Genomic DNA, 13,547 nt, shown 5'->3' on the forward strand with positions numbered 1-13,547 from the left:
TAAGAGGATGGGGAGTATTTAGCCTTTCAAAGTCTTCAATAACTATTAGCTTGTTTAGTCGGAGGAGAGAGAAAGGTAGTAATGACAGTAATTAAAAGATTAGAGACTGAATTCTTTATCATGTACCATACCTTTTGGTACTTACCGAACGCAGAGGCTGATTTACCAGACATTTGACTGGGTTTAAATGGCACAAATTCATCTGTTTAAACCTAGGATAGTTGCATTATGATTATTATTTTTTTTTTCACTGATCCAATGAAGAGATGGCTTTTGAAAGCTTGTCACAGATTTTTTATTTTCCCAAACTCATGTACCAACCGCTACTTTAACTGTGAAGCTCTCTCCAATCTCCTCTTTGTAACAGAACTACAAGTCTGGCTGCAAGAAGAGCTGTGGATGTTGGTCTAAAATCCGTTGTTAACTCCCAGTGCCAGGCTGGTTACAGCAAAGTCAATGAAACGGGTCCCTCGATGCTAGCCTTACATTATCTCTCTCTCTCACTGCCTCATTCCGACTCTTTGATTTGGAGGGATATGAAAACCTATTACTAGCACGCTCGTGGTTATTCTTCAGGGAAAAGCAAATTTTAAAAAAATACAACACACACAACAGTTTTTATTTTCAGCTGGAAGCTGTTTTCAGAATACCAATAAATCCCTCACCCTTTTATTAAGGATATAGGTTTTTATTCAGGCAGAAGATTGGCTTGTATAATATGAGTGTTATTGTCTTTGGGGCCCGTTTACTAGAACAGGCTAAAATATGCTTCTTGTGGGTTTCCAGGTCTTGCTGCGTCTGGTCAGGTAGAACCGATGTTTCAGTCATCGTGCTGTGGCTTCCTTCGGGGTATGCTGTGAGGTCTGCAGTTTCTTTTTATGTAACGGGTCCTCAAAGCCGAGGCAGGAAAGTCAGTTGGTCACAAATTTGAATTTTGGCGGGAAAATCAGTTGGTCTCTCTTCCCCATAGAATGGAAAAGTCTCTGGTGAGTTTTAAAGATTTTCTCCCCGCGAAGCTAGGTTATATGTTCTCTCTGGGTTTCTGCGGCTGGCATCATGCTTGTTGCGGGTTTCTGGCACATAGGCACCTGTATTGTAAAGGGAGCATACTGTGGGCCCATTTTACCGATCAGCACTGCTTAGAATCCAGAGCTACCAGACATGCTCAGGTGTGACCTAGTGGTTAGAGTTGTTGCCTCAACACCCTGAGGTTGTGAGTTCAATTCCCACTGCAGCTGCTTAACACTTCATTGCACTAGGTACCTGACTAAAATATATAAATATATATAAAGATTCTGCTTCGGAAAGATAACTTTTACTTACCTTGAGTTTTTTCAAATAGACTAAGTTCAAAGTTTAAAATATAAGAAAGCTGTTGTGAATTAGTGAAACACTTTTGCACTTCTATTTAAATTATTTTTTTACGCAATATGAAACAACTTTATAAACAACTCCAAAAGGGAGCAATGAAAGACATTTGAAACATGAATCAGAGTTTTACCCTGGTCGTGTTCATTACACCATCTCATGGTTCTGAGCTCCTTCAGGTGGTTTATAAAGTGGTTTTAAGTCTATAGTGCTCCTATTTGTTGTTTTTGATAAAATATATAAACAGCTTTGAATGTGTAAACCTCACAAAACACCAGCTACTTTTTATTTTTAGCACTGGGATTGAGAGTAGGGATTCCATGCACTAATCGGTTAGCATGTGGGCATTGCTGTGTGCGTAACGATTAGCGCAGAATTAACACAGGAGCCCTTGCCACCTAGAAAATAGGTGACAGCAAAGGCTGATACGTTAATGGTCGTGCACTTTTTTCAAAATTGGTTTATGGCCATTAATAGGGGAAAAAAAAGAAAAACAAATTGCGGCCATGAGTCACGCTAAAAAGCGGCCTCAGCACACGGGGAAACCCACGCACTACAAATAGAGCAGCCCACAAAAGGGACCCCTGCATCTACTGTACCTTCGTGCCATTTTGCATGCGTACACCACACACTAAAAAAATATTTTGTATTTTCCTCAAAGGCACGAGGCAGGGGGGTAGTGCGTGAGCCCTTAACGTCTATCCAGTAGAGCAGCGGTCTCCAACTCAAACCCTTTGCAGGGCCACATTTTGGATTTGTAGGTACTTGGAAGGCCACAGAAAAAAAACAGTTAATGTCTTATTAAAGAAATGGGTCTGTCTATTTTATAGGGAGATAAATTAGAGTATCCTGTGATGAATGTTAATTTATACTATTATAATCACAGCTCTAGTTGGGTAATAATCACGATATTTAAAAAAAATTTTCTATATTAAAGTGAAGTGCTCAGACCTTATAACCTTGCATATAGTGAAGTCACTAAATTGAGGTTAACAAGGGAACCATCATCGCCTTCACCTGTCCCCTGACCACCCTTGTTAAACAGATACTGTTCTAATGATTATGTACTTATCTGAATCGGGTGGAGCGTTGTTTGTCGTTAATCCTCAATCGTGGCTGTGCGTCTTAAATCACGTGTAAAAAACTATAATTTAGCTTTATCAAACTTTTCTTCCAATAATCCCAGTCTCCCCGACTCGAGTTTCATCCCTTCATCAGGGAGGGACACTGGAATTGGCTCACTGAGGGTGGACTAGCCCAAAGCCTCGGTCCGAGGGTCAATGGCCTTCCCCAAAAAATTGGTGGTCAGAAGAGTCAATTATGGCTCTATTCTCCCACCCACCTCCTCCCGGCCGCTGGAATTTTAAATCTGCGGGCAGCCGCCACACAGCATCACTGTAGAATGTAGACTTTCTGGGGCAGGCCTGCTTGTTGACTCTGCTCGACGGCTGTCTGAAGATTTAAAATTACAGCGACTGGTTAAGGTAGGTGGGGGAGTCGTTGTTCCACATGATCCTGGTGGGGCTAGGGCAGCGCTTGAGGGTCCCCTCAAACCAAAAAGCGTTGTGCTGCTAGATTCACCGCATAGATGGGATTGCATAAAACACAGTCCTGTCTTTATGCGGCCACCCACGACCGGCTAAGCGCTGCGCGCATCTGGTAGCGCTATAGAAATAATTAATAGTCGTGGTAAGTTTTGAATATCAACTTAACCGGCTAAGGGCTCCTTTTACAAAGCCGCAGTAGCTTTGGCACATTTTCCGTGGCAGCATCGCTACCGTGACTTCGTAAAAGGGGCCCTAAATGTTAACCGTCACTGGATATTCAATGCTGAACTGTGCATGGCCTGGAATTGAATATAGAAGAATAACCCTGGAGGCGATCGGCAAAATGCTGACCTCAGCAACTAAACATTTACCGCTGGGAGTTTAAAGATGCACTCCATGTAAATATAAGCTTCATGTCATGAAAGTGCCAATGAAATCGCTCAGATCCTGTGTAGATGAACACAGTCTCTAAACTGACATTTGTGTTTTGTTTTGTTTTTTTTTTTATTTGCAGAGACCTCTCTGGTAATCGACTCACCACGCTGTCATGGCAACTCTTTCAGACCTTGAGCCTTTTTGAGCTGTAAGTAGACAGTCTTTGCCGTATCTGATAAAGCAGGATGGAAGGTTGTGAACTCGGAACCCCGAGGAATGAAATCATGAAAAGAGGACCCTTTTGAACATAGGAGGCCAGCGAGTAAAATGGCGGCCCTGGTCCGATTAGGCTGTTCAGTGCTTCTCGACCCTTCATTTGTTAAATTAACGAGTGCATTTTCTGCTAATTCAGCCACAGCTTAAGGCAAAACTAGTCGGGAAAAAGTACAGGCGTCGTTTTGGATGCTACTGGCCATAGTTTTATTGGGTTCATAGACAACGGCGCGAAAGACAAAAGCGCGCGCCGACAATTGAGCGCAGCACCGTGCCACTCTAAATTGCAGTTTTTAGGGGCTCCGACAGGGGGTTTTGTTGGGTAACCCCCCCAGTTTACTTAATAGACATCGCGCCGGCGTTATGGGGGGTTTGGGGGTTGCAACCCTCCACATTTTACTGTAAACTGAACTTTTTCCCTAAAAACAGGGAAAAAGTGAAGTTTTCAGTAAAATGTGGGGGTTACAACCCCCCACAACGCTCCCACAACGCGGCGCGATGTCTATTAAGTAAAGTGGGGGGGTTCCCCCAACGCCCCCCCGTCGGAGCACTAAAAACAGTAATTTAGAGTGGTGCGGCGGCGCACGCTGCGCTCAATTGTCTGGGCGTGTCTTTGTCCCGGCATGCTTTTGACCTGACACCGTTTTATTGATATTAAGACACGGAATGAAGTCTGAGCCGTACAAGTGATATGGCAACTATAAATATTCTAGAGGAGTGGAGGTGTGGCCCAGTGGTTACAGCTGCTGCCTCTGCCCCCTGAGGTTGCAGTTTTGATCCCCCAGCTGCTCCTCTTGACTCTGGGCAAGTCAATGAGCAGTCCGTTGCTCCAGGTACAAAATATGAACCTGTCTAATAGGTGACGGGACAATCGCGCGCCAGACACCAGCGCGCCGACAATCGAGCGCTGACAATTTGGCGCAAGACACAAGCGCGCCGCGGGAAAACTTAGTTTTAAAGAGCTCCGACAGGTGGTGTGGGGGGAAACCCCCCACTTTACTGCATACTGTGTGGGGGTGCAATCCCCTACATTATAGAGGAAATTGAACTTTTCCCGAAAAAAATCGGAAAAAGTTCCATTTTCTCTATAATGGAGGGTTCCAACCCCCCAAGCCCTCCCCCAACAGCAGCGCGAACACTGCAGTAAAGTGGGGGTGTTTCCCATTCACACCCCGCTTCGGAGCTCTTTAAAACTATGTTTTCCCGCTGCGCGCTGGTGTCTTGTGCTGAATTGTCAGCACTCGATTGTCAGCGCGCTGGTGTCTCGCGCACGACTGACTATGAACCGTCTAATATATGTAAAACCCCATCATCAACATCCAATGGAGTGCCTTGACAAACTGAGCTCCAGTTCCAGTTGGAGGTCCCCTTGAGTCTTATTAATCCAACCCGTGGCGGAGCGAGAGTGAGTGGCGCCTCTTCTCCGTCCCCATTCCCTGCTGAGCGCGCACCCCCCTTTCCCTTGACCCGTACCACTTTAATTTTCCTGGGCGCAGGCAGCATCACAAACTTGCTGCCCATATCATGTCTTCGCTCTCTTTGACATCACTTTCTAGACGTGGGACCCGGAAATGACATCAGAGAGAGCCGACGCTGATCCAGGCAGCAAGTTCGTGATGCAGCTCATGTTGGAAAAATTAAAGAGGTTTGGCGGAAGGGAAGGGGCACATGTACACAGCAGTGGTGGGAGGGGTTAAGAAGGAGGGACAGAGAGGAGGATGGGTGCCAGCGCCCCCACCAAGACAGCACCTGGGGAGGACCACTCCTCCCTTACTATGCCACTGAATCCAACTCACCATCCACACCACAATCGTCTGGTTTAACAGCTCCAAAATCACACTACATGCTTCCTAGAGGGAAGGGGTAAAATAAGGACCTCACGGATCTCGCGGATCTTAACTGCACGTCCTTAAAAATCTGAGGTCCATGCCACTTTTAGTCTCGGCATAAGTTATGGCTCTGACAGACCTCTAGGATACTTTAGCTCTGACGGATCCTAATGCTTTCCCTCCCTAGGCTGAGACTAAAAGTGGCATGGACCTCAGATTTTTAAGAACGCAGTTAAAACCGCGAGGTCCGCGTTTTACCCCTTCCCCTTCCTAGAGCTTCTCAGAGGGGTAGTTGTCAAGTAGTGGCGTACCAAGGGGGGGCGGTCCGCCCAGAGTGCACGCCCCAAGGAGGTGCACAGCTGGCCACCCACCGGGGAATAGGCTGCCGCCGGGAAAAGGCTTCCACTGCCGTCATCGGAACAAGCCGGCCGAGTTCTCCCTTCTTTTCTTCCCTGCAGGGCCAACTAACTCTCGCCGCCCGATGTCAATTCTGACGTCGGAGAGGACGTTCTGAGCCAGCCAATCGCTACCTGGCTGGCTCAGAACGTCATCTCTGACTTTAGAATTGATGTCGGGCAGCAAAGAGTTGGTCGGCCCCACGGGGAAGAGAAGCAGGGCGAACTCGGAACCGGCCTGTTCCTGATGGCGGCAGTGGCAGCCTATTCCCCAGCGGCGGTGGCAGCATTTTCCCAATGGCGGTGGCATAGGGGAGGGGAGAGAGAAAGAAAGAAATGGGGGGGGGGGGAACGACAGGAGGCCAGAAAGAAAGGGGGCAGGGTGAAACAAAGAAAAAGAAAAAATGGGGCACGGAGAGAGAGAGAGAAAGACAGAGAGAAAGAAAGAGGGCATGGAGAGAGAGAGAAAGACAGACATAGAGAAAGAAAGGGGACATGGAGAGAGAAAGAAGGGGGCAGGGTGAAACAAAGAAAGAAATGGGGCACTAAGAGAGAGAAAGACAGACATACAGAAAGAAAGGAGGCATGGAGAGAGAAAGAAAGAAGGGGGCAGGGTGAAAGAAAGAAAAAGTTGGGGGAGAGAATGTGGTCTGGAGGAGAGGAAGCATACAGGAGGCTGAAAGAAGGGAAGAAATATTGGATGCACAGTCAGAAGAATAAAGTGCAACCAGAGACTGATGAAATTGCCAAACAAAGGTAGGAAAAATGATTTTATTTTCAATTTAGTGATCAAAATGTGTCCGTTTTGAGAATTTATATATGCTGTCTATATTTTGCACTATTGGCCCCCTTTTACTAAACCACAATAGCAGTTTTTAGCGCAGGGAGCCTATGAGCGTTGAGAGCAGCATGGGGCATTCAGCACATTCTGCGCTAAAAAACGCTATCGCGGTTTAGTAAAAAGGGAGGGGTATATTTGTCTATTTTTGTATAGCTGTTACTGAGGTGACATTGCATAAAGTCATCTGCCTTGACCTTTTTGAAAACCCGCGGAATATATAAATGATAATTAACATTTTCTTTGCGTACAGTGTGCTTTGTGTTTTTAAAATTTTATTGTTGGTAGATCATTTTGACTTGGCCACGAAGGTATGGGGGAGGGAGGGAGGGGAGCTGATGAAAGACATCTAGTAATCCTTGCAGGCTTGACTGTGCAGGGAATTATTTTTGTAAAATCATGTTTTGTTATGTGACTGGCATTATTTAGACTTTAATTTCTATGAATGAATAGAATGAAAATGATAAAATTACTTGCTTGTTTTTATGTGCGTGCGCTGAAGGAAAGTCGAGAGAGAGTGGGCTGAGGACGCTGAAGGTAAATGGGGAAGAGAGAGTGGGGAGAAGGTGCTGATTTATAAATTGACAATTTTACAGAATATTGTTTCTTTTTATACTTTAATATAATAAGTTCAATATAAAACAATTCAAGGCTTGTGTGGATGGAATCAGGTGGTTTGCGGGAATGGGGACCGAGCTTACGGGGATTAGTCCAATAAAATGGTATTTTCTTATTTCTCATTATTTGTTTTATTTTTATTTGTTATTTTGTAAAGTGGTGATTGTTATGTATCACCCCTGATTGTAGCTTGTGCAGGTTACCAAAGTGCTTCATTACCATCTTCTTTCCTCTGAACATATGCTAAGCTTTTTCTGTCTTACCATATGTCTATCTTTTTCCTCCAGAAAACAATTTTATGCATCCAAGACCTTCTATCCCCTATAATGTTCCTTACTGTGACCTCTTGCATTGGAGAATTCCTTCTTCTGAGAAGAGCATTCTTTATTCAGAAAACTACTTTGTGGCTACTGATATATTACTTCATATTTATCTATCCTAGGAGGATCAAGTGTGACTAATGCTTGCTGGCCATCAGCTTAATGCAGTCTCTCAGATCCTCTTTGGGACGTCTGATAGCATCTCTGTCAGGCATCTGAGGTCCTCACGCTATAGCCTACTGAAATATTGATATGGTTACTATGGGTGGGCAGACTGGATGGGCCATTTGGCCTTTATCTGCCATCATGTTTCTATGATTAACCACAAATTAAATGCAATATCACCACCCTCAATCTTTAAGACTTTTATGGATCTTTTGAAGTTAGTGCAGTAATTCTTCAGTAATATTTGTTATGAAGAGCTAAAAATGTCATTGATCCTTGTTTTTGTCTTTCATATTTTAACTGTTTGCTTTTCTTTCCATATAATTAATTTAGAACATTTTATTGAAGGAATCAATTAAGTATACAATAATATAATATAATGTTCAATATAATTATATTCACAATACTAATTTCATACATATTTATATCATTCCTCCAAAATATATTTCCATATTACCCTCCTCATAACTCTATACATTCCCCTCATTCCCATTCTCCCTTCCCCATCCCCCCTCCTTACCCCCCTTATTTATGTTCAAACATTTTATTAAAGAAATAGAGTAAAAATACATATAAATTATTAAAAAGATATAACAAATAATAAATATAATATATATATATTATATATAATAAAATAATAAATAAAAATATATTCTTATAATAAATAATTCACAATTGTTAAAATTCTAATCCATATATTATTAAAAAAAAATCTATCACTTTCATCCTATAATCAATTCCCCCTCCCCGGATGAAAGCTGACAAAAATAAAGAACTGGAATGTAATTTAAACCACCTTAGCTTCAACATAAATCATTGAGAATTAAACTTCTTGCTCTTGGTGAAAGGTTTTGAATATATGAAATTAGATATATTAAGTTAAGTTTTAAAGTTAAATCACTTATCTTAAAAGCTTCTGCCAAAAATGCATGTGCCTTTATGTAAACACACAGAGGCATTTCTGGTGCCAGCAGTTAGGTGAAACTGGGGCCGAGTTATACATAAACAAATGCATACAGACAGATCGACAAACATACAGTTAGCCAGACAGATGGTCTGCCTCTGAGAAATAGATGCTTTCTCTTTTTTTGAAAGGAGAAAGAGGAAACTGTTGGGTTAAAATTTGGAATACTTGAGGGAACAGGCCTAACTGATCCTTTGTACACTGTAAATATATCAATCACAGTAAATCAGGGATCTCAAAGTCCCTCCTTGAGGGCCGCAATCCAGTCAGGTTTCCAGGATTTCCCCAATGAATATGCATTGAAAGCAGTGCATGCATATAGATCTCATGCATATTCATTGGGGAAATCCTGAAAACCCGACTGGATTGCGGCCCTCAAGGGGGGACTTTGAGACCCCTGCAGTAAACAGATTGCTTTGCTCATACGGTATGGACTGGGACATCATGGTCTTGAAAAGCCTTTTCCAGGTGGTATGGGATGAATGGAAATTAAAACCACTGCCATGTGTTTTTGCCAAGGGAAACATTAGCTATCTGTAACAGCTCCTAAAAAACATTATCCAAATGTTACTGTGCACTTAATTTGTCTTTCCCTTGGAGTGCCTCGAGTTCGTTTCAGTTCTTGAATTGCACAGGCTGGGCTGGATTTGTGTTTAGAAAGCAGGAAGTTGAGTGTCACACCTGACCCCATTGGAGTAACAGCTCAGCAAATGGACACCAGATTTGTCTGTGTCACATATTGCAAAAGTGGGGAGGGGATTGGGACTTGTTTACTGCCTTTTTTTGTGGTTACACAACCACACTCTAAGCGGTTTACATATATACATCGACTTATTTTGGTGATGACTGATTAATCGTTTGTCTAAATCTCTTTAGTATAATTTATAACATACTCGATAGTGTATCCCAGAGATTATATTCTTTCTGTATCAACCCATAACATTACATGACCTTAGAATTACAGGGTTCTAACTGTACCAAAATTTGGCTCGCAGTTAGAACTTTGTAATCCTATGCATAGACTAATTTCTGTACATAGAACCATGTAATTTCTTATGAAATGAAGGAACGGTTAAGTTGCAATAAATCCTCGTGAGTGTTGTAACATCTACATGTTGTCCACAGAGACGATGTTTATTTCTTTTGCGTGTGTTGATAGTTTTTACTGTTGTATAGGCCAGGTCCTCGAGTGCCGGAGCCAGTTCTAGCTGCGTAGCGTGGGTTTAGCTAGCGTGGCAATTCTGCACGCGCTAAAAACGCTATCGCAGCTTAGTAAAAGGAGCCCTTAGTGTTATTCCACAGGGGTATCCAATAAGAGTGCAAGTTTTGAATTGGGTGCCATTTTCATTCTGTTGTTTAGGCGGGGCTGAAAAATCCACAGCTGTCATATAGACACATTAGGCCAATTTCTACAAATGGTACAGATCTTGGTGGCTGTCTGAAAAATGGCCACCGATCGCGCGTCAATCACACAATGGCGCCATTTGTAGAATCACAGCTACCTCAAACAAAGGCACTGGAAATGTAGACCAGGCTTTTGAAGGCCTACATTTCTGGTGCCTATGTGAATCATGTCTACGGAGGCAACTAAGAACGCCTGCGGCTGTTTCCGGCAGTAACTACGCCTACTTTGAAATTAAGCGTTCTAAGGCGCCTCCATAGACACGATGAAGGCATTGTTTTTGTAAGCGTCTACATTTTTTTAAAAACAATTTTTAAAATAATTTTTTTAATGGGCTTTGAGTGACATAGCAGGTTTGATCTCTTCCAGAATCAATTTTTAGTTCTTCTGGAGGTCCACGGCACGGCTAAAATCCTTCCCCAGCACCAAAGCTCAAATGAGTCAATTTTTTTCTGTCGTATTTCCGTAGTGTCCAGCTTTTGCATCTATAATTGACCACTGAGAAAATGGATGAGTGGACGTCTGATCTTCGTTTGGAGTGTTATTTCCTCGCCTTTGAATTTACTCCTAAAAGGCTAGGTCCATTTGGTCTTGGGGGGGCTTGCTCAATGTAGCATATCTGTTCAGGTCTCCAGACATTACAGTGAATCATGCAAATGGATTTGCCATCACAGAGTTCATCCTTTTTTTGTGTGTAAAGCAGCATAAGTAGACAATAATGTTGACTTATTCCCAGCTGAAGGCAACAGATGATTTTTCATTCCCGCTCTGCTGCTGCAAGCTGGCATAACACGGATGCTCCCCTCAGAGGACAGCCAGGCTTTAATGTCTGATCTCTTTAAACAAGCTTCTGTTTGAAAGTTATTGCCAGCTAAGAGGGCATTTCCAGCTGACAATTCTCAACCATTCTGGTCTTCTCTGTTGCTTAGCAAATACTATTAGACAAAATGTGTGTCGCACAAGCAAAGCAACAAATGGAATTATTTCCAGTTGGAATAATGATTAGAATAAAAACACTGGTTTCCAGAACATTGCCGTGATTGAGATTAATATCTGAAGGCTAGTTTCAATGTTGTTGTTTTTTGTTCGTGATTTTGATAAGATACCCTGCCAAATTTTCTGCCCTTGATAGTCTCTTACACACAATGATTAATTCCAGATGCACATACTGTAGGATTTGCTTATCCACTCCAATCTTAGCTGAGACTATATTGACATCACATGCAACTTTCTTTAAGCCCTGTTTTTCTAACTCCTGTTACTCTGACTTTTCTGTTTGTGTTCCACCTCTACTTATACCCTGTGATGTCTGTTAAGATGTTTTATTTTGTATTGTGTTGACATTTGATGTGCTATTTGACTATTTTCTAGGTCCATCAAGCCCAGTAGCCCGTTCTCACGGTGGTCAATCCAGGTCACTAGTACCTGGCCAAAACCCAAAGAGTAGCAACTTTCCATGCCACCGATCCAGGGCAAGCAGTGGCTTCCCTCATATCTTTCTCAATAACAGACTATGGACTTTTCCTCCAGGAACTTGTACAAACCTTTCTTAAAACCAGCTATGCTATCTGCTTTTACCACAACCTCTGGCAACGTGTCCAGAGCTTGTGGATGCTTGGAATGCTCTTCCGGAAGAGGTTGTGTCGGAGACCACCATTCCAGGATTCAAGGTCAAGTTAGATGCACACCTTCTTGCAAAACACATTGAGGGATACGGGTAAACAAGGTCTTTAGCAGGGATCACCGGGATTGGCCTACGCGTGTGCGGGTTGCCGGACTGGATGGACCTAGGGTCTGATCCGGTGAAGGCACTTCTTATGTTCTTAAGTATTCTCTGAGAGAAAAAAAAAAAATTCCTCCTGGTTTTAAAAGTATTTCCCTGTAACTTTATCAAGTGCCCCTTAGTCTTTGTAATGTTTGAGGGAGTGAAAAATCGATCCACTTGTACCCGTTCTACTCCACTCAGGATTTTGTAGACTTCAATCGTATCTCCTCTCAGCCGTCTCTCAGTCTGTTGCCTATGTTCAGATTGTTCTCGTTGTATACCATCTTTGGCGAATTCCTTCAGAAAGGCAGTAAATAAATTCTAATTTAGGGCTCCTTTTGGAAAGCCGCAGTAGAGGTTTCTAGCATGGGCTGGCGAAGTAAATGCTCTTATGCTTATAGGAATTCTGTAAGTGCCGAAGCATTTACCTCACCAACCCGTGGTAGAAACCTCTACCCGCAGCTTTGTAAAAGCCAGCGTTAATGTATAAATAAATGTGCTGATTGAGTTTCCATGGTGATGCCTAACCCCCCTAACTCTATATATAGTGCTTCAAATCGAGCACTTCAAATTGCGGGTGCAGATCTGTGAGCAATTTACTCACTGAGCCCGGTTAGTGCAGCTTATTGCCATTAACAATCGATTATTGGCAATTATTGGAATTTACAACGTATCTTTATAGTCTCTATTTTATAAAGATGTGCGTGTAAATGTTTCTACACAGATCCAAAGAAGGAGGGGGGGGAGGTTAACCATGGGAGGGACAATGGCCATGTCAGGATATTTCTAGCATTTGCATTTTGGGGATATGCATCTAATTTTGGCACAGGAATCAACAACAGGGTTCAGTTGGTGTTAATTCTCACCCCTGAAATTGTGCATGGGTTCTGGCGTCAAGGGGTATTTTATAACGGCTGTCCAACTTTGAGCGCCATTTGTAGAATGGCGCTTAGCACTCATGTTTTTTGGTGCTCAAATTCTGGTGCCATCTATAGAATTTAGTTCAATATGTCTTCCGTTTCTGGATTAGATAGCATGTGGCAGTATAACAGATTCAGGGGCTTTCACTCTAAGACTGTAGTTAGGCTTCTGGGCAGCAGGGGACATTAGACAGTTAAAAGAAAACTACATGTCCCAGAATGCCTTGAGTTTGCAGCAGGTGCTGAGTCAGAGGGGCAGGACTTGGGAAGGAGTGCTTCTGCCCAGTGTTAAATACTTCAGAGAGAAGCCAGTAGGGGAGAGGCCCCAAGTAGAGAATGACACGGTGACTGTTTCCCACGGCTAGCCGTGGGTAACCCGCAGGAACGGGAGAAAAAATTGACTGGTTGCCCTGGATGCAGGGACAAAGCCATTCACTACCCCATGGAATGGTGAATGGCCTTGTCCCCGCAGTAAAGGATCTGCTGTGAGTTGCCTCCATTCCCTTCCCTCCAGGTCAGCAGCTCCCCTCCCGATCCCGGCTCCAGCAGCCCCTCTCGCAACTGCAGGCGCAGCACCAGCCCCCCTCACAACTCCAGCATCCCCCCATCTCTCCCTCCCTATCACAGGTCCAACATCCCCACACCCTCACATCCTCCTGCTCTCACTCCAGCAGCAAAAAGAACCCCCCCCAACAAACCTGTGACTCTCCTAGGTCAGCTCCTTTGCTCCTCCCAGGGTGGGTTTACCGGCCTCTTAGAAGCTTTCTG

General features: G+C 43.4%; 1 protein-coding gene across 6 annotated transcripts in view; it reads left to right on the plus strand.

Moving 5' to 3' along the window:
* The window catches only part of NTRK3 (neurotrophic receptor tyrosine kinase 3), a 1,004,345-nt gene that overhangs the window by 641,703 nt on the left and 349,095 nt on the right, over positions 1 to 13,547 (plus strand). For all 6 annotated transcript variants that reach the window (XM_033920393.1, XM_033920395.1, XM_033920396.1 and 3 more), the window contains exon 4: positions 3,430 to 3,498. In XM_033920393.1, coding sequence (XP_033776284.1) covers positions 3,430 to 3,498 — 69 coding nt within the window. The remainder of the gene's footprint in view (positions 1 to 3,429; positions 3,499 to 13,547) is intronic.

The sequence above is a fragment of the Geotrypetes seraphini genome, chromosome 14 (genome assembly GCF_902459505.1).
Source record: "Geotrypetes seraphini chromosome 14, aGeoSer1.1, whole genome shotgun sequence".
NCBI classification, from domain to species: Eukaryota; Metazoa; Chordata; class Amphibia; order Gymnophiona; family Dermophiidae; genus Geotrypetes; species Geotrypetes seraphini.